The sequence below is a fragment of the Folsomia candida genome, unplaced genomic scaffold, assembly GCF_002217175.1.
Source record: "Folsomia candida strain VU population unplaced genomic scaffold, ASM221717v1 Fcan01_Sc007, whole genome shotgun sequence".
NCBI lineage: Eukaryota > Metazoa > Arthropoda > Collembola > Entomobryomorpha > Isotomidae > Folsomia > Folsomia candida.
The window spans coordinates 4,526,796-4,553,190 of NW_019091199.1; the positions used below are offsets into that span (position 1 = coordinate 4,526,796).

The window sequence follows — 26,395 nt, forward strand, 5'->3', positions numbered from 1 at the left end:
TATACAAAAATTACGTTTTTATTTTCTCCGTGGCTTCCTAAACCTCGTCGTATTTCGTACCAACCAACCCACTCGCGAGGCTGCTTACATAATTTAATTACCAAGATGTACGTTTTTAATAAAAATTGGGGAAGATACCTCACTGTAAACAATCAACAAAATTTTTATAGACGATAAGGAGAATCTGGTTGAAAAGGAAATCATCTCAGTGCATCATCGCGAGAATAATTTTCCGCAAAAGTTGTCTGTTAAGATTTCCCTTAAAAAATGACAACCTGCTCCGCTACGCTGTTTATTTGCACTTGAGATTCCACCCTTGATATCATAATTTGGCAAATCATTCCATGGAATTTTGAGACATTGGGCGAGAACAATGAAAATAAGTACGTAATTTTTTGCTTGACATAAATACGAACACAGAACGGTCACAGAGGTTGACCACACCACAAAACCTGTCTTGAAGAAGATCTCGTTGGGCAGGGGAGCTACTTATCTGGCAACATAATCATCGTTCATTGCGTGTTCGAGTGATGTGTAGGTATTAAATAAATAAATTGTCCAGCAAGCTCAACCAACTCCCATCATTGTATCGTTTTGCCAAACGTGTAATCCGATACTACACGTGCGTCGCTAATTGTATTGTTTTAATCACTTGAAGGCCTGCGAAAATATGAGTCAATTATTTAGGCAATTATCTGTAGGAAGGAACTGTTCTAAAAGTGTGAGCATGCATGCCACACGAGAGAGATTATCTGGTAACAGTACAATTAGAGTGGTCACTAGTGGGTGCATGGGCAATGCGATACAAATTACTAATCGACATCGACATCATTTTCCTCAAAAACCAGTAAATGCTAGGAATAACGCTGGCATTTCGACCATTGTTTGACCGTGCCACGAAGAGGACGCATAAATGGATCGCCACACATACACAACGATATGCTTATTATGGAAAAAGAAGGCATTTTTTATGATGCACTGCATGCAGATCGCCAGGAACTTTAGAGCCCATTTAGCAGATATTGCTGATGTTCATTGTTGTGATTAATGGGATTCCATTTGCCGGTTACGGTCCCCTGCACCCCCATTCACGTCATAATAGGAGATGAAAATCTGGCTTAAATGGCCCTATGAGCAGGCAGATTTTGGAGAATCAAAGCAAAATCAAAGCAGTGCAAAATACGTACTTAAATAATAAGAAAAGCTCCCAACAAGGGATTATTCAAGGCCTTTTAATTATTATGTGAACAAACTCCGGACGGAAACTCCCACTTGCGCAAGCAGAATTTTTAAAAATGGGTACTTTTTTTTTATAGAACATGTACAATTCTTTGGCAAGATTGCTGTTTCGTTTGGTGCATCATGCACAAAAACGTTATCACTGGTTTCTAAATAAAATACTAAAATTGAAAAATGTATGCCAAGTTTATTTACCTCATTATTCAGATAAAGACAGGTTTTATCATAACGCTTATGGAAAAACCAATTATGAAACATTCAAGTGACTGCAACATTGTGCATACAAACAGACGCACAGTTAACGTTAGGGTAATTGTTAACAGTGCGTCTCGTCTATAATTCAACTTTTAATGTATATACTTTCCGGAAATGTGGGCGAGATGTGTCGTTTCCACATGTAATTTACAACACGGTGGTCGTCGACACTTGTCCATTACTTAACTCTTGAGCTGCGTCTAGGTTGTCGGATGTGGATGTTTTCGTGGAATAATTGCTTGGTCATACATGCAAGATTTAAGAAATTAGAGGCCAATATAGAAAAACTATCTTCTTCTTAGCACACAATCGCAAATATTTACCTGTCAGTACAGTACAAAATTTATGCAATTTCGTCATTTAATCAGCACAACAGTTAATCTTTTTATGGCGTATCGTTAAGGATAAGGTTGAGATTGTGCCGACTGGGTGAGCATGAGTATTAGCTCAACAGTAGCAGCGTCTTCCAACAAGATCTTTATACCTCTGCTTAAGGCCAAGCTGGGAATAATGAGCCCACAATGTTATCATCATCACGGGTAGAGCAAATCCACTAAAAACGAGGGTGAGATGCAGCCAAAGATGATTTTATGACTGGTCCATGATCATCAAATTCGCACAAGTGTGCTAACTGTTCCACTAGTTTTTAATTTTCTTTGCACATCGAATTAATATCATGCAGATCTTGTTGTTGAGTATCATATTGCTGTACGAATTGGTACATTTCTACGTCCGACTCTCTACCATTCATACTTCTCGGTCCCATTTCTGCATGAGCACCCACTAACCGTAATCGTAATCGAATAAGTTAAATTATACCCTTATAATTATTAGTAGTAAGATGAGCAAATGGGCTAACTTATAAAATTCCAAACATTCCCAAATTCCAATTGCTCATGTTTTTTTCTGACTGGGGAAGCACCGGTTATTATTACGACTTGATGCAACCTTGCATGTTCATGATGTTTACTGGTGTAAATGGATTTATGTAAATGTACGTGCGCATAGCAGATGGCGAAAAAAGGTTTGCTCTGACTCTATTAAGAAGTGAGAACAGGTCAAGCGTGACATTTTTGCGGTGCAGTCCATTCAGTATTTGTTTCTTTTTTTGCATGTGTGGGAGTGGGAGAGCAAATTGTTGTTTGCTTTTGTTTTAGTTCTTTGTTATCTTTTGCTGCCCTTGATGCAGATCGTTCGTATGCATTTGCTTCCAGGAGAAGAAGAAGCGGAAGCAGTTTGCCATGAAGTCCGATTTTCAAAACAAGCCACATCCTTATTTATGACGACATATATGAATCAATTTTTTATCATTTTGAATGCTCAAAACTGACCACAAGGAAAATAAAATCGAATGGAATGGACCAAACTAGATGATTTATTTTTCCCTGAAAATTTCAAAGTATTTGCTTTACACGGTTTAAATTTAAATTTAATTGTTCTGCTTAGTTCTGTGCAAGATTGGCACAGAGAGGAAAAAACGTGGTCTATTTCGCCCACTTGGTTCTCCTCCCAAACTTTTGTAGCCTTTGTTCTCGGTGTGAGAGACGCTTTCGTTGATTTCCAAGATTTCCATCCGTGAAGCAAGTCACAGCCAAGGAATGCGAAAAGATCATGTGCAGAATATTCAAAATTTCACTTTTATTCTCAAAACAAAACAAATAGGTATTGTTCTTCTTGAAATTCATATAAAAAGGATGCGTTTGTTCTCTAAAAAATCAGAATCTTCTTCAACTCTCATTCACCCACAAAGACATCTCGCAGCAGATCTTCCTCAAAACCAAATCAAAATGATGAACAAATCGGTAAGTTTTTCGTTGAGACTGATACATCCGATTTTGAAATCGGATAGAAAAATTGTGATAAATTTGCCCATAATTCTACACAGACTTTCGTGATCCTTCTGGTCGTGGGCATGTTGGCCCTCTCTTTCTTGCCTCCTGACGTTGAAGGTGCCACGACCAAGGGGGAGCAGTTGGAGCGAGTTAAGCGTGGTCATCATGGACATGGTGGAGGTAAAGTTTATTACGTTTTCCTAATACAAGTTATTTTATTTTTTAAACACAAAAGTTGAAATCATTTTTTATGTATTGATCTCCAAATCTAAGTCTAAACATTAATTAATATAAAAAACTTTAGGTGGACATGGCCCAGGATCCGGTGGCGGAGGTAAGTAGATAAAATCATTTTCCCCTTATTTTAGTTTTCAGAAATCTAACCCCTTCCCTTTCTAGCTGCTGGACCGGTCTACTTTTGCGGCTGGGTGGGAAAAACGGAGGGATATCGTGAGTAGATGAACGCCAATTGCAAATATTACTCGTGCTTTACAAGGAGATTCTGCAAATTATTAATTTAATTGCTCATCTTTCAGGAGGATATGGTCACGGGAAATAAGAGCTTGCACTAGAACTACATCTTGGAATAGTACCGACATGGACAATAATTATTATGATGACGACCCGACACTTATTCCCTGCACTCACCTTCTGCACTTTGCACAATGCACTCTCTTGTTCGCACTGTTATATTTTTTAAACCAGCCAATAAATTGAAACTAAACGAAACATACAAGTAATCAGAGTATTAATTAATCCATGAGAAACACGACGCCGGATAAATTACAGTGCTCAGTTCTTTCAGTTTATTAATTTTAATGACTACAAAAAAAAGAAATTCTAGAATCAATTTTCAGTCAATCATCTTCAGTGTTGTGGTATCTATACATATTTTCTTAATAGATATATTTTGAACACTAATCACATCACGTTTCACACTGCACGCCATACAACGATCAATTGGTAACAAACAAATATCTAGGACGCCTTAGCTGCTGTTAATTAATATCAGTAACAAAGGGTCACCAAAGGGTAACAAAGGGCCCTAAACATATTTCCCGTCTTTCCTGAATTCACAAACCAAACCACATAACGACAAACGCTACTCTAATAACTAAACAAAATTGAGATTATGTATTAATAAGTACTGGAAACAGTTAAATGCTAACCAATTAATTTATATTCTTACGCACTCATTATTCTTCAATTTCCAAGTTTATGCCATCAACAACCTGAGTTTCCACCATACTTGGTCACACACACAGTCATACGCATTACAGTAACCAACCTGACACCCACTTATCTACGTGTGTAATATATTATTCAGAGGGTTGCACAAATATAAAGTGTTCTATTGCAGTTGTCTATAAAGTAGATATACATTTCAATTGTGGGAGTGTTTTCTTTGTTACTAAACTAATTATGGAGCGCAGTGGCGGTTATGATCTTCTTTTCCCATTTTCAAATGCGACGGGGGCCGGAGGACTGTGCCCATTGACTGCTTTGGGCCCTGCTTCTTTCGCCACAAGGGCGGTGAGACGAATGTACTCCTTGTTCATGAGGTCGCGAACGTCTTCCGTCAACTTGGACACGTCCTCGCAGTTCTCAGTTTCTATTGGGGGCATCACCGTCACGAGGACTTTGCCTGCAGGGAAAAGGAAGAAAATCGTACAGGAAGGCGATTTATATGCTGATTAATCCTAATACGTATGCGATGCTTACCCGAGTTGAAGATCCTTTTCTCGTCGTTAATGAATGTGTAGGGGGAGATGACGACAGGGATGATGGGGAGCTTATGCTGGGCAGCAATGTGGAACGCCCCCTTCTTGAAGGGCAGCAGCTCTGCCCGTTTAGATCGTGTCCCTTCACTACGCACCCCCCAAAAAACGCATCAAATTTGGTACAAACTGTTATTTTTTAATATTTAACGTTTCCTTCTTACGGGAATATCCACATTTTCGTCTTGTTGTTTTTTATTTCTTCAGCCGTGGCGCTGATCTTTGTCCGACTGTCGGCAGCATTGCTCCGATCGATGAAGACCGTGCCGCACATCCAGGAGGCCAAGCCGAAAGGAAAGACCCACATAATGGCTCTTTTAGCCACACAGGCGCATCGTTTCATGGTCGACCACAACTCGCAAATCACTGCAGAAAAATATCCATAAAATATTTAGTGGTTAAAAATAGCTACTAAATGAGATTAGTTGGCAGATTTTTTCATTCAATTTCCTTACCCATGAAATCCCACGCGCTTTGGTGGTTTGACACGACCACGGCAGAGATCTGTTTAGCCAAGTGCTCCGACCCTGTGATTTCCCATTTTATCCCCACCATGGGACATACGAGCCTCACCACAGGGACTCCGTACCTTCGAGTCAACAAGAACAATCAGTATTGGCATTGCATAGTCTATAATTTTATTAGAATAATTGTCCACTTACAGCACATTGGACACCTCTTTCGGTTTCCGTAATGAGAGTGGAATGATGATCATGCCAGTTAAGGAACACATGATGACATACATTGCAAACTTTGCGAAATATCGGAACGTGTGTGATGTTTCGTAGAGGAGGGCGATGGTCGTTACGACCAAAAAGGCCGCAATAATCCACCAACTCCACGCTTCTATCAGCCACCACATCTTGAAGAAATATGTATGTAGACCAGTCGCGCTGCGTCTCAAAAATCTGCGTCCAAGAACTCACTCGTGTAAACCGAAATTAACCACGTGGACTTATTCCATGCGTTGTATTACCAGTTATTAATCATCACCCTTCATATTCTCTTCATATTCGTCATTGCCATAGATGTGCAAGTCACAAAAATCACTTTGTCGCTCAATATTCTAAGAGACCCATCACACACAAATGAATCGCACTCTCTGACACGTATGTATTTTAGAAAATTTTCAAAAAACTCAGATTATGACCACCTTCACTTTATTCCTTGGTGTAAATAAGTCATCGCCTACATCGCTGTGTGTGATGTGTTCAAGGCGAATACAGATGAAGGAATATTGGTTCTCTTTTTATCGGCACTTCTTACGCGATGTTGTTTGTACGCTTGTCGTGTCTTAAGTTGAGGAAACACCACGAAAATTATTCTGATTCACACACCACTGACAAACTAGACCATCACTTTTAGTTAGTTATGTAACTTGGTAGAAAGCTTCGTTGGTCAGATAAAGTAGTCAGGAGTCAATGTTGTGAAGAGGTCGTCCTCCACCATCGCACTCACTCAAACATTGATTATTTCGGCCGTGCGTTACTATTCGCTATATTCGCACAAGGTCGCACACCATCCGAGATCGAAGGTCCTCGTCCAATTCTGCGCAAAGGAATTCAAGATTTGCACTACCACGATCAAATAACTGTAATCAATGAAATTCACCCAAAAACCAAGTTATGCCTTCTCTAAATATGTATTTACTTGTTATGAAATTGGCCTGGGACGCAGGCAAGCATGAACAACGATCAATAATCTTATTATTAAATTTATTACATAATCTTCGACCCTGTATCGTGTGTTTGTAGCATCGCTTATCGTCTGGGTCTGGGTGATAACGTCTATCTCTCAATATCCACCAGGCTCGTTTAATCCTTATACAAAATAAATAAATCACGGCTCCTGCTGCCGACAAAATCCAGATAATATTGAATACCGAATGGGTGGAATTTGTACGTGCATTTCACTCAAAAAGATTAATATAAGAAGAAATGCTGATATATAATTCTTACAAATTACATTGATTTTCCTCCACTCGTTAAACTACGTCGGTAATAATCCGCCTATTGCTCACCTATTCTGGGCACACATTTAAGTACACATTTAAGTACACGTGTCCCAACAATTTACCATTCTTGGGCACAAACTGAACTCGACACTTTCCAGAAGCACTGAAATTTCTCATGGCTTTGCTTGAGATAATAATCGATCTGCCCTACTTTCTCCACTCGTGCTACACCAATTTCACCACCATCACACTAAATATTCCATTGATTGGTAGTGTTATAATTTCGAAATTATACATACATAAATAATGAATACACATGAAATGCCGTGCGGCACACACTAATCTCACCTCCACAGCATGCGCCACCACACTTCAATTAAGATAGTAATTCAGCATATTATTTCACGCAAAGTTTTTATGTACTACTTTACTTTTATGTATTGTCGGCTTATTGCTGTTTTTCTTGTGATGGGTTCTTCCACAAGGACGAATGTGTATCATCAGCACATAGTAAAACCGCATAGATTTTCCCATCGTAATGTAGTAAGTTAGTTGAGTAATAAGATGAGAGATTCGGCAAAACTCGGGCCCGTATTTTTAGGCTTTCTCTTCTCAACCCTTTTTTATTATAACAAAGACGGTGGATGGACGAATATTACTGGTCGTATTCAGTGCAGAATGGAACGCGTCTCTAAATATGTTTCCGCATATGCATCCGTCCTTTTAGCAGCAATAATTGGGCCATCCTTTCCGTTTAACCTCACATCGTCGCCACCACCTCTGCAACTAAAGTAGGAATTCGTATGATGATGTTGCAGCGTCGTCGTTTAATGCTGGTGCTCTGGTTGTTGTCTTCTGCGATGATAATGAGACCGAGAGATGAAATGCGGATGTGTGGTCGTTCGTTTGCTGGGAAGACGAGATTAAACGCAATCCGTTTCCCGTGAATGAGCATGGCTTATCATCATCTCACTTGTACAACCGTGGCCGGGATTCGCTTCAACGCTTTCATCGCTCCAAACCACGACATGAGTTACTTCTTGAGTGGCTGGAGTGCACTTCTTGTACTATTTACTACTGCTCCTTGTGGTGGTGGTGGTTGGGGGTGTTCTGGACAGGATCGTCATGGTCATGGTGGTGACGAAGCAGAGGTTGTTCCAGTTCCTCCTCGCCCTCATTCTCGTCACCCTCGTGGTCAATGGGTACACATTCTTCCTCTTCTTGACGGGCTACTCCTCCGGGAGCGACTTTGATCCCATGTCGTGGGCCAGTCAGGGTAACAAACTAGTCGTCGAAAATAGCTCCGTCCCATCAATACGCTTTAAGGTGGGCAGTACATTTGCATACAGAATATAATTTGCATATTTAGATTGTTTGGGTGTATCATAAATATTCTTAGATTTGTGATAATACGGATCGTCTCGTGATACTCGTGGGGAGCAAGACAAATTCAAACCTGGTTCAAATTGTGCAACGCATCAGGTTTAAATATTTGGAGCTGGGGAGGCTGGGGGCGGGCCGGAAGGTTGACCTGGAGGCGCCACCACCACCCTCGGTCACCAGGTTGCAGAGACTTATTCAACCATCCAAACAGCTCACGGGGGGCAAAAGGACGCTCTTCAGCAGAGTTTGGGAATCGATTCGAGAGGTCAGTTTCAAAATTATTATTTGGCCAACTAAACCTCCAGGACCTGGAGTCCAGGTTGTAAACTACGTTTCATCACTAGTGGCCATTCAGCGACTCCCTCCGCCTCGTGTCGATTGGGCAAGTGCTCTCCGCCGGACAGACAGCAAGCATTCGAAATGCCACAAATGCAGTGCGTGGAACCCAACTGAAGGTGGAGGTGACGCTGGAAGGTGGTCAAGTCGCCTTGTGGAAACCCCAAGCCTACCCTCGCAACGTGGTCTTGGAAGGAAATGCTTACGGGGGTAAGGATCGTCACTACGGGGAAATTGCGGCATTTTACCTAAATCTGCTTCTCGGCTACAACAATGCCCCCATCACCACTGGGAGGAGAATCAACTTCCAAACTGAGCTTTGGCCAGTCGCGTCGCCAACTTTGAAGGACACGTTCTTCAAAGACTCGAGTGAGTTGGTCACTTTAAGATTTTTAAAGATGCCATTTAAAGCGTTTGTTTTTCATGACTCGTTTGGATAGACGGGTCACTCTGCTTTTACGGCGTGTGCCACTTTTGCTCCAAAACCGACCCCGTTTGTGAAGGGGATCCTCCCGTCGATGTGGAAGGGGCACTGGTTCTGTGGATGCAGAGGAAATTTCAAACCGTACCCAATCCTTGGAGAAGGACTTACCAAGCTACAATTTTAGCCCCGTGGGAAAGCAGCATGGATTTTTGCAGTCAACTTATGCGCGATATTCCACGTCTCAACAGAGCTCAGGTACATTTATTTAATGCTGCCTTTATGAAATTAGTATTAAATCAAATACGCAAATTTTCAGACGCTCTTGGACATTGTTGGAGTTGCCGTGTTTGACTTTCTCATTGGAAATGGAGACCGGCACCATTTTGAAATGTATCTCAAAACGGAGCCGGATTCGTCGTCACACTCGAATAAAATCATTCTCTTTGACAATGGGAAAAGTTTTGGGAACCCGTTCGAAGACTACGTCGACATCCTCGCTCCGCTCTTCCAGTGCTGCAAGTGGGTATTTCCTAACTTGGCTTTATTTAAGCACCAACTATCTATTCAACTTGATTCACTTTGACAGGATTCGCAAATCGCTGCATCTGACGTTGAAACGCTTTGAGGGGAAGGTGGGGTTCTGGTTGGACAACTTGACCCGCGGTGACCCCTTGTACCCACTGCTCACTGAGGAAAACTTGTCCGCTCTCGACAGAAGACTGAGAATCGTGCTGGCCACGGTCAATCATTGCAAAGACACCGTGCAGCAGCACAACGTTAAACATAATCCGAGTCAACACAAGAAACTTTTTTACTAATTCGGAGACAATAAATATTTAACATGCACTACGAATGTAACGCTTATTTGTACATTCATATACTGTCTTAATTAATATGCGCAAATACCAAGTTCAAGCCACACATTGATCAAATTCGGTTTTATTTGTAAATAAATGCTGGACGGTTGTCGCTAATAAAATCATTTCTCCATATAAAATGCAATATAAAAATCCTTTGAAAACTTTATGATAAGAATTCTTATCACTGAAGATGAGAATTAAATAACTTTACTTTTTTGGCCGGACCCAGGGTTTACGTAATCGTTAGTTATCACTGTAACTAGTAAAGCTTAATAGCATGCATTACCCACAGGGTGACCCTGCTTTTGAAATCGGGGGAAAAAGTGAATTTAGGTTACGTAGATTTCTGGAAAAAATGATTTTAAGAAGTGAAGAATCTGACCCTGTCTCGGGCTTAATCAAGTCTGCATTGTATATAGGTTTTCTCTTTGCATGAAATACGGTTTTAGAAAAAGGACGGAGAAAAACAAACTTCCAAATCAGCAAGAATGCATGAAACGGGCATAACGGATGAGTGCACTTCTTCCAACGGGTTGCAACCCCTTTACAACACAATCATTCAATCAACGCTTAGGTATCAAACCGGGAATAAAATCATAAAAGTGGGATCACATTTCTGACGTAATCGGCTAATTTGAAGATATAAATTTATCTCAATTAATTTAGACCAGTGTTATATTGTGTACATATAAATAATTACACTTAATTAAAATCGAATAGCAAAAAATCTCAAAATCCATAACCGTAGGAAGTCTCCTCCAGCTCAAGTCTAGAAGGTAAGGTATTTAAAGGAGTTTTACTTGTATGTATTTTCCACTACAGTGCTCATAATTATTTGCATAGTAAAATATACAAATAAATCCTTATTTTGGTATTTTGGTGTCTGGTGTGTATGAGTAGGAATGGCTCGCTCCAAATCGTCCCCACAACGCAAGAGAACGCTTACTTTCGACGAGAAAGTTGCGGAAGTAGAAAAGCGTCGTGTTAAAAAAACTCGCCACGCGAAATTACCCAAAAACAGGGTGAGGAAAGGGATTCATGACATGACCGCACCTGTTCGAGGTCGATGCGTCATATTTGCAAACAGCATATTTCGGAACTGGAAGATGGAGGACGGTACTCCGAACCTGCCTGGTTACGAACGAGACGCAGAGAATTTGCAAAAAGTGTTCGATGACCTTCATTTCAAAGTGACCGTATATAAGAACCGCTCAGCGGAGAAAATGAGGCAGAAACTGCGGTCTGTGGTAAACTATCGTGTGAGGGAAATTGGTGGCCAGAAGCCAAACGCATTTGTTCTGATCATTTTAAGTCATGGAGATGAATCCTCAATCATGGGATCCAACTTCGATCCAGATCACGAAGAATACAAGAACGATGTCCTGAAGGAAGCAGAAATCATTGACATTTTAAACAATGAAAACTGTCCACATTTAATTGACAGACCAACATTAATATTTCTACAAACTTGCAAAGGAGGTATTTACTACGTATACCTATTTTTGCAAGATAAATCGGCGATTTATGTAATTAATAGATTTGGCTATATAATGAACAGATAGAGTGGACTTTGGCGTCTCCATGCGAGACCCTAGTAGTCCAGACATCAACGCAGAAGCAGACAGTCAAACAGAGTCAGACTCTGAAAAGGAAGCTATCGCAGCTAGTGCAAATATTTTCAAAGCAGCACTTGCTTCAGATAGTCCGCCGGAAACGTCCCCCACAGAATCGGAAATATTGATTTGTTATTCCACTGTTTCAGGCATTTAAATAATCTATAACTCACTCTATTCACGAATGTTTCAAAACGATAATAATTGAATTAACCTATCTCTCAGGGTATTGCTCATTTGTTGGAAGACATGGATCTGTATTTGGGATTGCATTGGCACGAGCTCTAATCAACAACGCTCATGATACTGATATTCAAAGTCTCATTAATTTGGTAGCTGTACTAATTTGTTCGAATCACAATGTTTGCTAATGATAGTTTGACTGCAGATAAGCGCTGAGATGAAAGATGAGTCAACACCGATAGATGTTAATCAGGTTGCGAAGCAAGTTCCACAAGTAACTCTCAAAGGGTGGACAAAGCAATTATTTTTTAATCCAGGATATCCTAAGTCAAACAAACGAGGGAAAATAAACTCCAGTGCCGCTGTCCCCCGAAAAATAAATAAATCAACCGAACAACGCCAATTTCTCCAACACATTGACAAACAGCCGAACAATTTGCCACATAAAGTATTCGGAAACGATAATACTGATCCACCCATTCCCAAAAAGTCACAAAGTCAACCTAAACCAAGAAGTAATAAAACAAAGCTCTCAAAACGAAAGCGTAATCCAACGCCAAAGAAGAGAATTTCTTCTCTAAAGAAACGATCCCAAGCAGAAAAAAATCACGGCGAGTGCATATTGCAAGGTTATGAAAAATCGACCAAGCTTTAATTTTTAAGGGTTTCTTGTTTATAGGATTTCTACGTTGGAAAAAACTTGGCATTTGATAAAATGACGGGAAATGGTGACAGTGGGGTTGCCTCAACTTTGACTGGCTGTAATGCCAATGGTTTAAATGATTTGGGACGTGAAAATTATAATTCAGTAAGTATACGTACATATTACATTAAATTTCTTGGTATTCCTACATACCTATTTCATTTTTAGGTTGGAGCCAGAAGTTCGGCAAATAATAAAACCAGAACCCTTCAAGAATTTCAAAAATTCAGAAAAATTGGTACGAGCAAAGTTTGATGTAAATATATAAAACTTTATTTGTATATCTTGTTCCTGATTTCATAGGTCAACTAAAGTTTACACTCCAACGCCATTATTTTTGACACAAGAACTGTGGCAGCTATTATCCAGCCAAAGTTTTCTCCAGTAATAGTCTTACATCGTGACCGAAGATTTTATACGATTTCAAGAAATATTTTATTTATTTAATATTTTATCTGTGCAATATTTTATGTTGGCGTGTTCAGTTATTCCTAGTCGTTCTTTTTATAAAGAATTCTATTAATTAAGTATGGTTTTATTTCCTAGTCACGTAAATGCCTGGACGGTTGTCACTAATAAAATCATTTCTATTTATAAAATCAAATCCAAAATTCCTTGTTAAACTTTATGATAAGAATTTTTACCACTACTGAGAATAAAAAAATTAGTTTTGTTCTTTACTTGAGATGCGATATACGATGCTGCTTTAAAAAGTGCCCAGAAGATAACGGAGAACTTCATAATCAAGTAAATCCCTAAATATGTGTACAACTGATTTAATCTGGACGGCAACCAGAGCACGGTGTACTCCAGGGTTCCATTCTTATCTGGAATAAATCAACAAATTTTAAAGCTTCTCTCCTTGCACATATTGTGACAGATAACTTGTTCTTACACAAATGGAAGGCACCAAATCCCGGGTGCGGCGTTCCCATTCGGTAGGAACAGGTGGGGACGGTAATTTCATGCACTGTTCTGCTCCCCTTGTCGAATTGGAGCGTGATGGTAGCGCTGGTCTGAAGCTGCAACGTGTCGTCCGCTGTAATTTCGCTCTTAGGTTTTGCTGTGTATCCTAAAAACGGGACTCCTTCCAATGCCCATTGTCGACTGGGATGCTTGTGCGCCATGAGGAATTTATCAGTCATCTTGACCATTTCCGAACCCTCGAGCTGCGTGTACGCCGAGTGATGAGAATGTGCAGAGAAAATCAACTGCGGTCGAAGCTGGTCCAAAATCTGTGTGTCCAATGAGAAAGCCTGTAGTAAATATTATCTCGACAGTGTAAAATGGGTGAAGAGTTTCTACTTGTAACCTATTTGTACCGTTTGCACAGCATTTGTTTTAAATTGGACGAGGGATGTGTGCGATAAAATAATTCGAACGTCCGGTTGTGCACCGTTTAAAAGATGTTCTCTCCCTTTTGTGGGGTTTTGATACTCTTCCGGCAGCAACAGATTCAACTTTATGGTGAAAATTGCATTAGATAAAGTGTAGTAGAATTCATTGAATACACAAAAAATCTGCACCTTCACAAACTGAGCCGATACGGATCCTCTCTGAACCCAGAGCTCTTTTTTAAAGTCTCCAAACGTTTGGTTAAACCATCTGAGCTTCACAACGTCAATAGGTTCCACGCCTTCGCCCCCAATGTCATTGTCTCCCGGGAGGAACACGTATTCCTGTCAGTGGAACAATCAAATTAAAGTATTTACGATCATACTGATTTTTTAGAACTGTAACAATAACACTGATTTCAGGAACCACTAATTACAATTACGTACAATTGGAGAGGGGTCCTGCTTTCTAGGCAGCTGAAAAACCTCTCTAAATCTTCTCGTGTATCTTCTATACTCGGCATCCGTGGCCTGCAGATAAATTTCCAATTTGTATATAGAACAATTCTTGGGATTAGACAACTACGACCCTGCATGATTGATTCATGTATCATAGATTTTACTTGCCCCATAACCTTCGTCAAACAAATCCCCCAGAAAGGCCACGACATGTGGCTGCGTGTGATGTTGGGCGAGAAGAAAGTTACGATGCAAATATCTATCAGCATCCCAACGGGTAAACAGGCCGAAAAATGCAAGTTCATTATTCTCCCCTGCAAAAGTTAAAGACGGAACATTTAAAATCTACCGAGTAATTTAATTGCAGCATAATGCATTAATACTGCTCGTCCACACATACCAATAATTTGTGGGTCAGCTACGACAAGGACGCGTAAGGGTCCATCGTCGCCGTTCTCCTTCTGCTGAGGAGACCGTGTCGGAAATGGGGTCCAGTCCTGCGTGTTGACAATGTAGGAGAGCACTTCGATGTAGAAAACGAGCAAAACTACGAGAACGAAGCTACAAATCCCTTTACATTTACGGCTCACTCGCCGCGTCATTATTGAAATTTTATAATTTCGTCGCAACTTTGGGGGCAGAAGCCCTAAACTCGAGAGCTAGCTCACCATATTGCAATCACAGTACTACAATACCAATAATTGTCTACAATTCACAATTTCCCGATGCAACATTTTTGCGAAAATGTGCGAAATAATAATTTCGAAATTATTAATCCTCTTGTAAATAGCAGAACAAATGACGGTTCACAATTTATTTTTATTACAAACGATGAACTAATGCACGAATAAAAATTAAATTTTAAAAACTCTCGTCAAACATGTTTCTTGCATTAAAACGACAACAGCTTCCCACGAAAAGAGCCAAACTCACACAACCATCCAATCCGGCTGAGTTGCATTGTTTTGTTTGAGGCTACCTTAGAATTCTCTTTCTCACCAAGAAAGTCGTTCACTAGCAACGCTTGCTGACGCTTTTATCAGTTCTCATTCACTAAACTAATAATTCAGACCAATGAAATCTTCCAAGAACGGTGCGATACATAAAAATGACCAGGTCGGTTGGGTCTCGAGTCGTGGGTTATCTCCGATCTGCAGAAATGGAGCCCGACGGCAACGTATCTGTCCAAGAACCAAACGGATTTCGAGTCGTCGTCCCTCCTTCCACGAACAATAATAATAATAACGAAAATGGTAATAATGCTGCTGGGTTCTTGGCTGAAGGAGAAGAATGTCGCCTCTCGGAGGACTACACAGGGCAGTACACGCCCCTTCTGAGGGGACGCATAATATTTGGACCTCAACCGATGCGATTCTTCTTCTCGACTTTCCTCCTCCTCTTCCTCCTCTGCCTTCTCTCCGTCCAGTACGAACCAACAGCCACGAAACACATAAAATAATTGAAATTAAATTCGTGCAACTTATCCTAATTACTATAGAGCATCAGATATTACGCGTGAATGTGGCGTTGGAATCGTGGCGTTGGGCTACTTGCTCAACTTGGTCACGCTGATCAGCTATTTCACAATTTGTCTCAATGACCCCGGCGTTATCCCAGAAAGTAAGTAGTCGACATACCAGTGAGGTCATCTAAGCAACTACGTAATTGTACAAAATAATCTCACTCTCATTGGGACAGACTACCGGTTGCGAGAACTTATTTGGGATACGGAATCATACAGAGACAGAAATCCGGACGCACGATTTTATAGATATTGCCAGACTTGTCGAGGATATCGACCTCCGCGGTCTAAACATTGTTCCACGTGTGATATTTGTATCCGTAAGTGAGCACACATTGAAAGCGTACAGAATTAATAGAAAAGCAAGGACATGGATTTTTGTAGGTGATCATGAAACACACCTGTTCGTTGGAGGAACGTGCGTGGGACAACGAACGGCGAGATCACTGTACACCTTGTCCTTGGTTGTGGGACTCTACACCATCTATCTCATCGTCGTCAACGTCTTCATACTTAAAAATGGTGAGCACATACGACGCACGACGAGTGTACTTATCATGGAAATGAAGCACATTTTAATTTCTCAGCTCAGGAGACTGCAATATCTTCCAAGGTTTATGCCATCGTGTCCCTCGTGTTTGCGGGTCTCCTCCTTGTAACGCCACAATTGGGAATTATCCTATTTCTCTTCAGGCTCTACCTCGTTGGTCAAGGGTACACCGGAAGCTCTTATATCACCGTAGGTGCAACCATTTAGTTTGAAACCAGATGATGTAATTTGTCAGAAAATAATTAAATGTGTGCATAGAGAAATATGGACAGCATTGCTTGCCCGTTGGACAAAAGATCAAGTGTGAAACATTATCTGGCTTTCTTTTTTGGAAAAAAGGCGCCTAGCATATTTCGTTAGTAATGCATAAAATACATAACTAGTTGTTGCAAATGAATTGATAAGACATTATCACGACGACTGCTAATAATTGTAATTTACTAGGAAAGAAGACGGGACAAGTGGAGCCGGAATCTGGTCAAACGGAAGAAGAACGTGCTGCAGAAGATTGGGAGTCGCTCATGTCAATTATTCCAGCGCATGGGATGCCATTAATTCAGGCAATGCGACTTTTCCTAACAACTGAGTTCTCACAAAGATTCAAAATTGAAGGGTGAGTGATGTGGTTTGTTCTATAGGAATTAGTTCGACTTCGAGACGAAGCTCAGCAGTCCTTCTGGAGGGAACAACGGGATCGGAGAATCTCAAATTTTCTCAATAGCGACATACAAAACAATAATATTGACAATGCAAGAAGGGACCAAATTACAGAAGTCGTTACCCCAAGACCCAACTCGACTCCTTCAGACCCCCAATTATACAATGGAGGTGAGTTTTTAATACAAATGTCCACTTCGCGATTGAGTGACCTACATTTGTGCTCACACCCTTCTCAAGAGTTGAACGCCATTCCTAACCAACGCCTTCGGAAGGGACTCAAGTCCAGGATATGCGACACCCTTCACCAAAGGATGGAAAATTGCCAGAAGGGGATCAAACACGTCTCTGCTCTTGGTCAGGCCACCCTGAGCGAAGGTTCAATCCCACGAGTCGAGGAAACCCGTCACCTTGTGACCACCGCCAGAGCGCAACAGTTTAGGCGGCTCATTCACCTCGTCCTCTCTCGAGATCGGCGTGGCCTGGAGGAGATGGGTCGCACCGTCAACATCCCCGCTCTCCTGGGAGTTCAGATGGTTAATTTTGACCCAGATAATCTTCAGGCAGGTTTAGTAATGGCATTTTTGGGTTTTATTTGTAATTTCCTTAAATAATTTGACCAGCAAATTGTTCTGCATAGTTCGTAGAGCTGGGCAACGGCCTTCCCATGCTCTCGCCACGAAGGGAAACTGGTCAAGCAGCCAACCTGCAACAGAATCGAATGGGTGGTTTGCTAGGGATACCGCAAATGGTGGCGGCTGGCCTTCTCCCTCCTGCTCGACAGCTGGCCCAAGACATGGAGAACGTCATGGGAGGACCTGGCTCCATTCGGCGAATTCCCAGTCAGAATACTAACAGGTTTGTGTACCAAGCTCTGCGTCACCCCTACAGCAGATCGAGACAGGCTGAAAATGACGGTTCTCGGCCACACGGGTAAGAACCAGTCAATAAATATGTGCATAAATGACAAATATTTATGATGAAATCGAATGCATTTCTGCAGAGGTGTCCGAATTCCTCTCGGATTTCCACTCCTCGACTCCAACCCTCGTTTCATCGCCTTGCTCAATGACCACCAGCAGTTTCGTCGGGAGACGTTTGAGCGGCTGCGGGGCTCACCTTCATGGGGCTTTCCGTCCTTAGGGCTGACTGGGCAGCGTCGATCTCGAGAACGTCATCGTAGTCACCACCGTCCGAGAGGAGTGGAACACTCATCGTCTCCTACTCCTCCTCCGCCAAGTGGAGGTCTGAACGTCGTGTCGGACACCGCAAATAATAATCATAGTGACAATAATAACACACCACTTCATGATAATGCTTCTTGAAAAACGTATTTAATTCTGGTTTTAAATAAAGTGTGTAGATTATTTAGCGAGTCTAATAATTGACTAATTAAAACTATGCTCCACGGATCGATGCATCCTCCTCGGGTCTTTTAATTTATACTTTGATTTGTCGACTGTAAACTGTTTTTCTTACTCCACGGCCAAAACTTCCGAGGAACGCTCCTGCTGCTGACCCTCCTCCTGCCGCGACGGGTTTCTCACTCTCGCCAGTCCCGGATGATCTACAAGTGATAATCCCATTAGTTTAGTTAAGGGGGTGGTTTATCAGCAAGTACAAAGAATTACCCCGAGGCAACGTCTTCGCTTAGACCTGTTGGGTTGTAGTAATCGTAATCACGATCTTCAAAGTCGTCGCTAAAGAAAGAGGAATTTGGTCACTGCAGAGAAATATGTGTACACTACTCACAACGCATATTTGAACTCACTAGGGTAATTCTGGCCTCGGATTGAAAATTAAATCGTCGGGGTCGTCATGAGCGAGGGTGGGATTGAAATGAAAGAAACCGTCCTCGACGCCGTTAATGTCCACGTCCGGCCTGGAAATCGTCTTCAGTTTAAACAACGATGGACTCATGGATGGAATAAAGTTAGTTATCTTACGGATTTTCGTCCTCATATTGACCTAAAATTTACGATCTAAATGTTAGGAAATATTTCGCTTATGTTATCGCATGGAATTTTCATACAAGCAAAAAGAAAGTATTACCAAAAACTGATAGGACGCATAGCGAGATTCCAATCCACTGTGAGAAGAAGGAGGACATATTTCTAGATTTGAGACTTTTAACTTTTTATCGTTTGCTATTTGTGGTCTGGTTGATTTGTGAGTTAAACAAAAAGAAAATGGAAAGTGGTACTTATGCAAGTCGTCAAATTGATTATGCAACAATGGATAAATTTTGTTTATGATTAACTCTCAAGGTTTCTTAACTTTAAACAACTTTCCAGCTGTCTAAAGTGACATATTATTCTTTTCACTGCTAAAATATGCATGCAATACTGACGACGATGATGACTTGGTCTTATCGCAACCCTTTATTTGATTATTTTCTAAATATTGAAATTCTAAAATGGAATGAGTAGCTACATGAGTAGAAAAGCGAGTTTCTTTCTGGTGGGGTTATCCGCGGGTAGTGCGCCCACCCATTTCCTCATCGTCACCACAATCACCCCCGTCAGAACCAAGGTTGCCCCCAAAATGCTAAAAAATATCGTCTCGTCTTATTATACGTAAATACATCCAAGAATGGTATGGCTTCAAGTATTCATATTTTGCATACCTGATAACGTCAGGTTTCACTCCGATGATGAGAAACTGCCAAAAGAATGTGAAAATGACCTCAGAAGTGCGGATTAGAGCCACAACACCTGCCTCCTCAACTTGCAAGGCCAGAACTGGAGGGTAATAATCAGATGGTGCATTTTATGTACATCAATTAAATATTTGTACAGTCACAGTATTTTACATGCAAACCTAAAAATAAGTTGCCAAACGCCATCAGAATTCCTACGCTCGTGATTGCGAGCGTGTCCATCCCAGTGGCTGGTGCTTCCAGGTTGCCAGTCAGCATGGCCAGCACGAAGCTTTGTCCGAACGCCCTATTTATACAATTACACATCCATTACACTCCGCCTGGACGAAATGTCTTGCCTAAATGTAAATATAAATAGTTTATGAGCCAACCAAGAATAGAGAATGAAGTTGAGAACCCCGTGGTGAACTTGTTGCAGGTAGCGTAGCGTGACGATGATAACTGTTGCCAGAAGAAGGCATCCCACTGCGAAGCCGACCCCAATCTGCGCAGTCAATTTATAACTTAGCCGAGACGAGGAAAGATATCATCGCGTCGTAAAGTATTCACTATTCACTTACCAGAGTATTCTCGTCGAAGGCCTCAGCCCCGGTTAAAAGTGGCGGCCGTGTCATAATGCCTATGCCGCACAGGGCGAGGACCGCGACGAAGATGGGAATCAGGCCGCACTTTTCCCCCAGGAACATCCAGCCCGCAAAGTACACTGAGATCACGGAAGCCGCCATTATAGTTCGCGTATCAGCGACGGAGATGTATTTGAAGGAGAGGATCAGCGTGTACGAAATCATCACGCTCGCCACTGAACGGAACTGCGAGTTCAATGTTTTACAGGTTTTGAAATAATATGACCTTTTTTTTAGAGGTGTGAGCCTACCCAAATGAAGAAGACGACCTTCTTGTGCTGCCTGATGGGCCAGAAAGTGTCCGTCACGGACTTTTTTTCCCAGCGGAGGGTGTAGACGATGAACGGGATGGAGAAGACGGCTGCGAGGGGGAAGGCCCACACGCCGAGGGTGAAGGGGTGGATGTGCGAATACTTTTTGAGAACGGTGGACGACAGGGAGAACGAATTCGTGCTCAGCATCGTGTATAGAACACCCAAATATCGTTTCCACCCGTGGGCCGTCCGACCCACGGAGCCACGCTTTTTTTGTGCACCACTCCCCACTTCCACGTCCCCATTCTTTTCATCGTCACCCGTGAGGCGTAGGTCCGCCGCTCCCACCACCTGCGCATCATGATCATTGGCTCAGTTTCGGCAGTCTATTTTCACACCGATTTTCTATCTGTCTCACCTCGGCAATGTTTGACATGAGAAAGGCTTTCGTCTCGAGTTCCTCCTCGTCCGCCTTGTTGGCTTCCTCCTCTTTCTTGTTGAGGTCTGACATCTCCTCCTGCCGCCCAATCACTTTATATGATCACCGATTAAAGGTCAGTTCCGTGGGAATAGGAGTCAATGTTACTAAATAATTCCCAAAATAGGGTTGAGTTGTAATAATTGCGATGAAAAAACGGGTTTCGGCAGCAGGGAAAATAACTCCACTTTTCAACTTTTCGAACGCGATGATCTGCGTGAGTGATTGCACACTCACAATAATTTATCATGTCCTTTTCTCTGCCTAATAGCATGATCAGCCAAACTCTTTCAATTTGTGTGTGTTGTACATACATTGAGCTGGACAAGTGGACAAGGAAGATAAGCAGCCGGGGTCCATTTAGTTTGGTGGGGCGTATCATCAGCTTAGCTGCACAAAACGCGAGCAAAACAGTCGATTGATCCAAATTCAGTCTGGTCTCTTCCTCTTTATTTCATCCTCGTGCATAAAAACAAAGCTGTAAAATTGGCTTGTTTTTTTTTGCATATATCAGACAAAAAATTGGCACAAGTAGGCTCCTAAGCCACACACCAGACCTACTCGCAGGCAGATCTAACCACAGAAGAGGTGTTGACCGTGAAATTGTGGAGTGATCAGGATAACGAAGCGATTAGTTAATGGCTCAATATTTTGCAGAGTTCTTTCATTAAACACACGAATATCCGAGCGTTACGATGAGGATGATGAGCACTTGAATTTTATGAGAGTCAAAGAACCACCAGTTTCATGCAGTATTAAAGGCTAATATTTTATGACGACAAAGACAGATTTTATGTGTGCACATAGTCATTCAATTAGATTAAAGTACAGCTTTTTCGCTGCATGGGGATCTGAGGTCTTATCGATAATACTGGATTTAAAAGCATTTGTGGACTGAAAATTAGTAGTTGAGTAAAAAAGCAAGCATGTGAGCAATTAGGAATATGTACATATTGTTAAAAATAATATAAAAATAATTCGCCACCACTCTGTCTCCCATTATTCCTCTCTCTTGTGTCCGTAAATAACCGACCAGTAGTATTTGCATTGGATTGCTTATCAGTCATTTATTCGTGGATTGACAGTTGGGTCCAAGCAAATAATGCTTTTCGTATTGATATTGGGCACGTGAATTGTGTGACGCAATGTTTTTCTGCTAGGTGACAAGTTTTGCTGCTGGAATTGAGTCGATTCATTGCATATTTTGTGGACAAATGAGGCATAAAAATCACTCTCCTTGACACAAAGAACTGCATAAAACTGACGATCTCACATAATCTACATGAATTCCTTGGGTAATGTTTATTTCGTGTTTTCATACATTTCGGATTTTAACGCAAACTCCAACTTTTGCTGTGAACCGTTGACCTAATCGAAAGTGGTGGAAAAATAAGTTTTATTTTTACGTCCACCCACCTGTAGTTACACAACTACATAAATGTTTGACTGTTATGAGTATGTGCATAAGACGACAAAGACAAAACTTGGGATACGTGCCGGCCGAGTTGTGTACAAAAGTCGACAAACAAACAAAAGGTTCGTACACTTGCATAAATCGCTTAATCGGAATGGACGCGTAGAATGTGTATGTATTTAAGGAACTTTTCTTATCTTCTTCCATGAATTCTACGTGCAGCGAAATAACTGTTCCGTAACAAAAAGATATGGTTCATCCCTTATGCAAGTTTAACTACTATTTCACCAAGCAGCAACTCAACGCACGCCCTCACGGAAAGTGATGACTTGGTAATTAATGAATAAGTAAACTTCTGTGCGACTAAATTATTCCCCGTCCTCCAGTTTTTGGGAGAACAAGCGAAAGGCACTTCTGTTTTGGGTCGCTATTTCTCACAACAAAAGCCTTTCACACTTTCATTGACTCATCAGCAAAACTACCATTTGCAGGTCACAAATGGCAAGGATAAGTGGAGGGATCATTTACTGCTTAAGTTAATATAATGAGGGAAACTGTCTGTGTTAGGCAAAAATTCATGTAGACGAGCGGGGTCATCTTGTCGATAAAGTTTGTGGATCCGAACCGGATTTTTATGAGATACGAGGCACGCGCCATTTTACGAAACCATGACCTTCTCCGGTAGCTTTTGGACTTGCGGGTCCCCTCCACGAAGGACTTTGAGCGAGTGAGCACTCCAGCCGCGACCTGTGAGATGAAAATCATGGCGAAGCCGTCCAGCGACAGGAGGGGGAAGAAGGCAAAGCCTGGCATGGGAACCTGGGAGTGGAGCTTGATGCACGTGTAGAGTCCGATGATGATCACCATGCACGCCGCCGAAATTTGCGTCGGAATAAAAATGCTTTGCAGACAAAAGTTGTACAGTTTTCCAAGAATGCGGAGATGTTGATACACGTGAAAGCAGAATCGGTCCTTTGCGGCAGTGCTGACAAAAGTCGGCGTCCCTGGGTGGCAATGAAACACGCTGAAATTACAAAATGTATTTCTAAGCATGGAGTCCAGCCAATGATAACCATAAAATATGCAAGTCGATAAAAATGGTTAACTTACTTATCTGCCTACGTGCGGCCTATAATATAATTCTCAAGTATGCAACAATTCACGCTTACCACATTTATTTACATGGGTTAGACAAACATGATGCCCGATAATGGCCAATTGGAAAAAAAACTTGTGGTGTTGACTATGAAATTTTTATGGCGTTTGCTTTCTCCGCCTGCTAATTACCTACTCGTTAAAACTTCTCAACACTATTTTTCTCCTCGCTTCTCGGGAATTGATGCAAATCATGTCTTAAACTAGGTACATATTATTTGGCCTTGATATCCATAAATCATTACGCTCCGCTAGCTAACTTTGGAGTCGAGTAGTTATTAACCACTTCACCCCTGAGCGACGCATATTTTCATACCTTTCACCCCTAGCAACGTGGAATTTTTTCTTCCCTTGACCCCGGAATTTTCACCTACTGCATGACGTTAATTACTAGGAGATGAATTGAAAAATGGTGTTCCCACCGGAATTATTCTGGACAGTTTTTTTATGAAAGTTGATACGAATAACCATTTGGGAACGGATTTTGAGTTGTAATTTGCATTTGTGCATTTTTTCGAGCACTAATGTTTATAGCCGAAAATAGCCAACACGCCGAATTTTAAAAGTGATTGTAATTGCATGGAAAGTTAAACAAACATTGAGTAATACTTACATAATAGTACGTAAATTCGAAAAAATCGATTATCGCGCCTCAAGCGCCCCAAAAGCCGATTTGGGCGGGAAAATTAAACTTCGCAAATCTTGCTTTCAATTCGTTATATAGGCTATAATTAATTTAGTGGTTACACTAAAACATGTAAAAATTGTTTCTTGTACATCTAGCTTGCATAAAATTTACGCACACTTTGGGAGGGAAGACCAAAAGTTCTTGAAATGAGTTTAAATTGACAGCAGCGGGAGTGATTAATTGTAGCATCAACTTTTCTAAGCCAGCCTTTGGTGAATAGAACTCAAACCTAAGCGGGAAAATTAAATGCTATTAATTCCGGGCAGTCGCTTAATTTTCCCGCCCAAAGAGATTTCACCAAGTCCAGATGCGTAATAATTAATTTTGACGTATTTTGTCCGACTGGCAATATTATTTGTAGCCTATAATATTAATTTCATACAATTCACCGAACGTTTAGTTTTCCCGCCAAAAACGCCCGTTGGTGCGTTCCAAATCCGAGAGAAACAATTTCTCTAATCTTATCGGACAGCGCTGTTGAAATAGGTGACGAAAATCCCATCAAACAGGAATTTTCAAAACAGGGCGTATAGGCTAGAAATAGCCACATGGCTATAAATTGTTTTTGCCATCATTTATAACACTGATTCCGAAGAGGCAATTCATCTTCCCGTCCAAAAAAGGGTTATTGTCTCAAAACTATACTTTCCTGGACTTAGAAGGGCAATGACCTAATTTTTTTTCGAATACGACACATAGTCGTAGGCCGGCGTGAACGGAAAATACGCCACATAGTCGTATCCGTTGTCAAGGGTCAATACGACACATCGTCGTATTCCGGTGCCAAGGGAACTTACGCCACATGGTCGTATTCGGTGTAAAGGTCAAATACGCCACATAGTCGTTATAGGGGCGAAGTGGTTAATAGAGTTTGAAGTCCAACTCGAATTATGGGGAGAAAGAAATCGAATGACGAAAAATGATCTTCATAATGCGACTTACGAGTTTAAACGTTGGATGTAGAAAGAGAGGCACTTGAGTCCTGGGAAAAATACTTGGAAAGCGAAAAAGCACGCGGGTGTGATACAGTTCGCCCTACAAAAGGCACACATTACAAAACCGTTCCAAAAGGAGCGTGCTTTTCTCACTCACCACATCCACGTGTCGAAGAGGAGTAATGAGACACGGATTGGCCACCTCGGCACGGCGCACCCCTCTCCATCCACACCCTCGCTGAACAGGATGTACGCCAGATGGGGTGGTTTACAAGGGCTCACGAACAGCATTGTGCACATCAAGCCAGGCAGGCCGGCACTGGTGAGGAGACCCAGCGTCATCAGTGCTTTCGACACTTTGTCTCCCTTCAGTTGGGGGCGACATGCTAAAAATCGTAGCCTTTATGCTTTACGCCCATTTAATCAAACTGATCTAGCGACTCACGTGGGAAATATGTGTTCTCGAAAGCGACATAGTTGTTGAGGAGATGCACGACTTCAGCCTTCCTCTGCCAAAACGCAAGCCTCATTAGCATCGTGGCGCCGAAACAGACAAGGAATGCCAACCTGCACATCAATTTAATCATTCCCAAGATTTAACGCAATGATTTTCCCCTCGAGATAGACGAAGCCTCGCTTACCCAACCATCCTTGTAGCATTTTTGGTAGTCTTTTGATTTTCTGGGCTAAGAAAGTGTCCCATCATTAAGAGCGTGTACGCCACATGGATTGTAATCTGTGCTTTGCAAAGTCTCAAGTGTTTTTTGGACTTGAGCAGTCGGACGCGATTTTTGTCCTCGTCCCACTCGAATGGAATTGTGACGAGGTAGTTGCACAGGCAAAGTTGCAGCTTAATGAAGGGAATCAAGGGCTTGAACAAGGGGGGAATCGTCGGGGTCAGCAGAGTTGACGGCTCGTTTCGTGGTGGAGTGGACGGAGGCAGGTCGAGATTTTCCTCCAGCTTCCGAAGCATCTTTCCCTTGGACGGGCCAAATCGACCCAACTTTTTCATGCAACAATCTGGCAAAAGATTAAGGAGAGTGAAAGTTATGGAGTGACAGAGGTGTTGAAAGCACTGCATGTATTGCAACTCTATTTATTTCACAA

General features: G+C 41.7%; 7 protein-coding genes across 14 annotated transcripts; 3 read left to right on the forward strand and 4 right to left on the reverse strand.

Annotated features, from left to right (window-relative positions):
- The first annotated feature begins 3,152 nt into the window (after positions 1-3,152).
- LOC110852226 (glycine-rich cell wall structural protein) lies at positions 3,153-4,055 on the forward strand. The gene is made up of 5 exons (XM_022100235.2): positions 3,153-3,296; positions 3,380-3,506; positions 3,631-3,660; positions 3,726-3,776; positions 3,863-4,055. Exons 1-5 carry the CDS (start codon positions 3,189-3,191, stop codon positions 3,883-3,885), a joined length of 339 nt encoding a protein of 112 aa, XP_021955927.2. The 5' UTR covers positions 3,153-3,188; the 3' UTR covers positions 3,886-4,055.
- Positions 4,056-4,109: 54 nt separating this feature from the next.
- On the reverse strand, positions 4,110-7,560 carry LOC110852225 (1-acyl-sn-glycerol-3-phosphate acyltransferase alpha). 4 transcript variants are annotated; one of them, XM_022100231.2, is made up of 6 exons: positions 7,407-7,560; positions 5,767-6,652; positions 5,560-5,693; positions 5,269-5,470; positions 5,049-5,194; positions 4,110-4,971 (listed from the first exon to the last, which is right to left on the reverse strand). In XM_022100231.2, exons 2-6 carry the CDS (start codon positions 5,964-5,966, stop codon positions 4,766-4,768), a joined length of 888 nt encoding a protein of 295 aa, XP_021955923.1. In that variant the 5' UTR covers positions 5,967-6,652; positions 7,407-7,560; the 3' UTR covers positions 4,110-4,765. The 4 variants fall into 4 exon arrangements, with proteins under 4 accessions (XP_021955923.1, XP_021955926.1, XP_035709402.1 ...); XM_022100234.2 differs by having other exon boundaries at positions 7,125-7,549; XM_035853509.1 differs by having other exon boundaries at positions 7,063-7,549.
- A 422-nt stretch (positions 7,561-7,982) lies between these two features.
- Positions 7,983-10,183, forward strand: LOC110852317 (glycosaminoglycan xylosylkinase). Its single transcript, XM_022100354.2, has 6 exons — positions 7,983-8,384; positions 8,458-8,706; positions 8,786-9,146; positions 9,218-9,456; positions 9,518-9,720; positions 9,788-10,183. Exons 1-6 carry the CDS (start codon positions 8,184-8,186, stop codon positions 10,017-10,019), a joined length of 1,485 nt encoding a protein of 494 aa, XP_021956046.1. The 5' UTR covers positions 7,983-8,183; the 3' UTR covers positions 10,020-10,183.
- A 361-nt stretch (positions 10,184-10,544) lies between these two features.
- LOC110852656 (caspase-7) lies at positions 10,545-13,240 on the forward strand. Of its 2 annotated transcripts, XM_035853505.1 has the most exons (8): positions 10,546-10,837; positions 10,962-11,540; positions 11,620-11,823; positions 11,900-12,006; positions 12,063-12,468; positions 12,537-12,665; positions 12,729-12,798; positions 12,864-13,240. In XM_035853505.1, exons 2-6 carry the CDS (start codon positions 10,964-10,966, stop codon positions 12,566-12,568), a joined length of 1,326 nt encoding a protein of 441 aa, XP_035709398.1. In that variant the 5' UTR covers positions 10,546-10,837; positions 10,962-10,963; the 3' UTR covers positions 12,569-12,665; positions 12,729-12,798; positions 12,864-13,240. The 2 variants fall into 2 exon arrangements, with proteins under 2 accessions (XP_035709397.1, XP_035709398.1); XM_035853504.1 differs by lacking the exons at positions 12,537-12,665; positions 12,729-12,798; positions 12,864-13,240 and having other exon boundaries at positions 10,545-10,837; positions 12,063-12,530.
- On the reverse strand, positions 12,811-15,280 carry LOC110852657 (cell division control protein 1). 4 transcript variants are annotated; one of them, XM_035853507.1, is made up of 8 exons: positions 14,754-15,280; positions 14,522-14,667; positions 14,342-14,425; positions 14,087-14,239; positions 13,883-14,020; positions 13,456-13,816; positions 13,242-13,387; positions 12,811-13,147 (listed from the first exon to the last, which is right to left on the reverse strand). In XM_035853507.1, exons 1-8 carry the CDS (start codon positions 14,953-14,955, stop codon positions 13,142-13,144), a joined length of 1,236 nt encoding a protein of 411 aa, XP_035709400.1. In that variant the 5' UTR covers positions 14,956-15,280; the 3' UTR covers positions 12,811-13,141. The 4 variants fall into 4 exon arrangements, with proteins under 4 accessions (XP_035709400.1, XP_035709399.1, XP_021956458.1 ...); XM_035853506.1 differs by having other exon boundaries at positions 12,811-13,387; positions 14,754-15,279; XM_022100766.2 differs by having other exon boundaries at positions 12,811-13,387; positions 13,456-13,795; positions 14,754-15,277.
- Positions 15,281-18,400: 3,120 nt separating this feature from the next.
- On the reverse strand, positions 18,401-19,301 carry LOC110852231. Its single transcript, XM_022100240.2, has 5 exons — positions 19,135-19,301; positions 19,029-19,050; positions 18,854-18,964; positions 18,714-18,782; positions 18,401-18,649 (listed from the first exon to the last, which is right to left on the reverse strand). The coding sequence occupies exons 1-5, from the start codon at positions 19,190-19,192 to the stop codon at positions 18,523-18,525; spliced, it is 387 nt and encodes a 128-aa protein (XP_021955932.1). The 5' UTR covers positions 19,193-19,301; the 3' UTR covers positions 18,401-18,522.
- Positions 19,302-19,444: 143 nt separating this feature from the next.
- Positions 19,445-21,508, reverse strand: LOC110852230 (solute carrier family 35 member G1). The gene is made up of 7 exons (XM_022100239.2): positions 21,037-21,508; positions 20,616-20,969; positions 20,302-20,550; positions 20,113-20,225; positions 19,903-20,027; positions 19,709-19,823; positions 19,445-19,629 (listed from the first exon to the last, which is right to left on the reverse strand). Exons 1-7 carry the CDS (start codon positions 21,127-21,129, stop codon positions 19,512-19,514), a joined length of 1,167 nt encoding a protein of 388 aa, XP_021955931.1. The 5' UTR covers positions 21,130-21,508; the 3' UTR covers positions 19,445-19,511.
- Positions 21,509-26,395: the final 4,887 nt, after the last annotated feature.

Coding starts and splice junctions, on each gene's coding strand:
- LOC110852226 (XM_022100235.2), top strand. CDS start 3,189: ATGCGTTTGTTCTCTAAAAAATCAGAATCTTCTTCAACTCTCATTCAC. Junction 3,297..3,379: donor TCAAAATGATGAACAAATCG/GTAAGTTTTTCG, acceptor AATTCTACACAG/ACTTTCGTGATCCTTCTGGT. Junction 3,777..3,862: donor GGGAAAAACGGAGGGATATC/GTGAGTAGATGA, acceptor CTCATCTTTCAG/GAGGATATGGTCACGGGAAA.
- LOC110852225 (XM_022100231.2), bottom strand. CDS start 5,966: ATGTGGTGGCTGATAGAAGCGTGGAGTTGGTGGATTATTGCGGCCTTT. Junction 5,471..5,559: donor AAGCGCGTGGGATTTCATGG/GTAAGGAAATTG, acceptor ATTTTTCTGCAG/TGATTTGCGAGTTGTGGTCG. Junction 4,972..5,048: donor GAAAAGGATCTTCAACTCGG/GTAAGCATCGCA, acceptor TTTTCCCTGCAG/GCAAAGTCCTCGTGACGGTG.
- LOC110852317 (XM_022100354.2), top strand. CDS start 8,184: ATGGTCATGGTGGTGACGAAGCAGAGGTTGTTCCAGTTCCTCCTCGCC. Junction 8,707..8,785: donor TTTGGGAATCGATTCGAGAG/GTCAGTTTCAAA, acceptor TTTCATCACTAG/TGGCCATTCAGCGACTCCCT. Junction 9,457..9,517: donor CACGTCTCAACAGAGCTCAG/GTACATTTATTT, acceptor GCAAATTTTCAG/ACGCTCTTGGACATTGTTGG.
- LOC110852656 (XM_035853504.1), top strand. CDS start 10,964: ATGGCTCGCTCCAAATCGTCCCCACAACGCAAGAGAACGCTTACTTTC. Junction 11,824..11,899: donor TTGTTATTCCACTGTTTCAG/GCATTTAAATAA, acceptor CCTATCTCTCAG/GGTATTGCTCATTTGTTGGA. Junction 12,007..12,062: donor TTCAAAGTCTCATTAATTTG/GTAGCTGTACTA, acceptor GTTTGACTGCAG/ATAAGCGCTGAGATGAAAGA.
- LOC110852657 (XM_035853506.1), bottom strand. CDS start 14,955: ATGACGCGGCGAGTGAGCCGTAAATGTAAAGGGATTTGTAGCTTCGTT. Junction 14,426..14,521: donor TGTTTGACGAAGGTTATGGG/GCAAGTAAAATC, acceptor ATTTATCTGCAG/GCCACGGATGCCGAGTATAG. Junction 13,388..13,455: donor ATTTGGTGCCTTCCATTTGT/GTAAGAACAAGT, acceptor GATTTATTCCAG/ATAAGAATGGAACCCTGGAG.
- LOC110852231 (XM_022100240.2), bottom strand. CDS start 19,192: ATGTCCTCCTTCTTCTCACAGTGGATTGGAATCTCGCTATGCGTCCTA. Junction 19,051..19,134: donor ATGCGTCCTATCAGTTTTTG/GTAATACTTTCT, acceptor CGTAAATTTTAG/GTCAATATGAGGACGAAAAT. Junction 18,650..18,713: donor AGCGAAGACGTTGCCTCGGG/GTAATTCTTTGT, acceptor TATCACTTGTAG/ATCATCCGGGACTGGCGAGA.
- LOC110852230 (XM_022100239.2), bottom strand. CDS start 21,129: ATGTCAGACCTCAACAAGAAAGAGGAGGAAGCCAACAAGGCGGACGAG. Junction 20,551..20,615: donor AGGTCGTCTTCTTCATTTGG/GTAGGCTCACAC, acceptor TTGAACTCGCAG/TTCCGTTCAGTGGCGAGCGT. Junction 19,630..19,708: donor GTGAAACCTGACGTTATCAG/GTATGCAAAATA, acceptor GATATTTTTTAG/CATTTTGGGGGCAACCTTGG.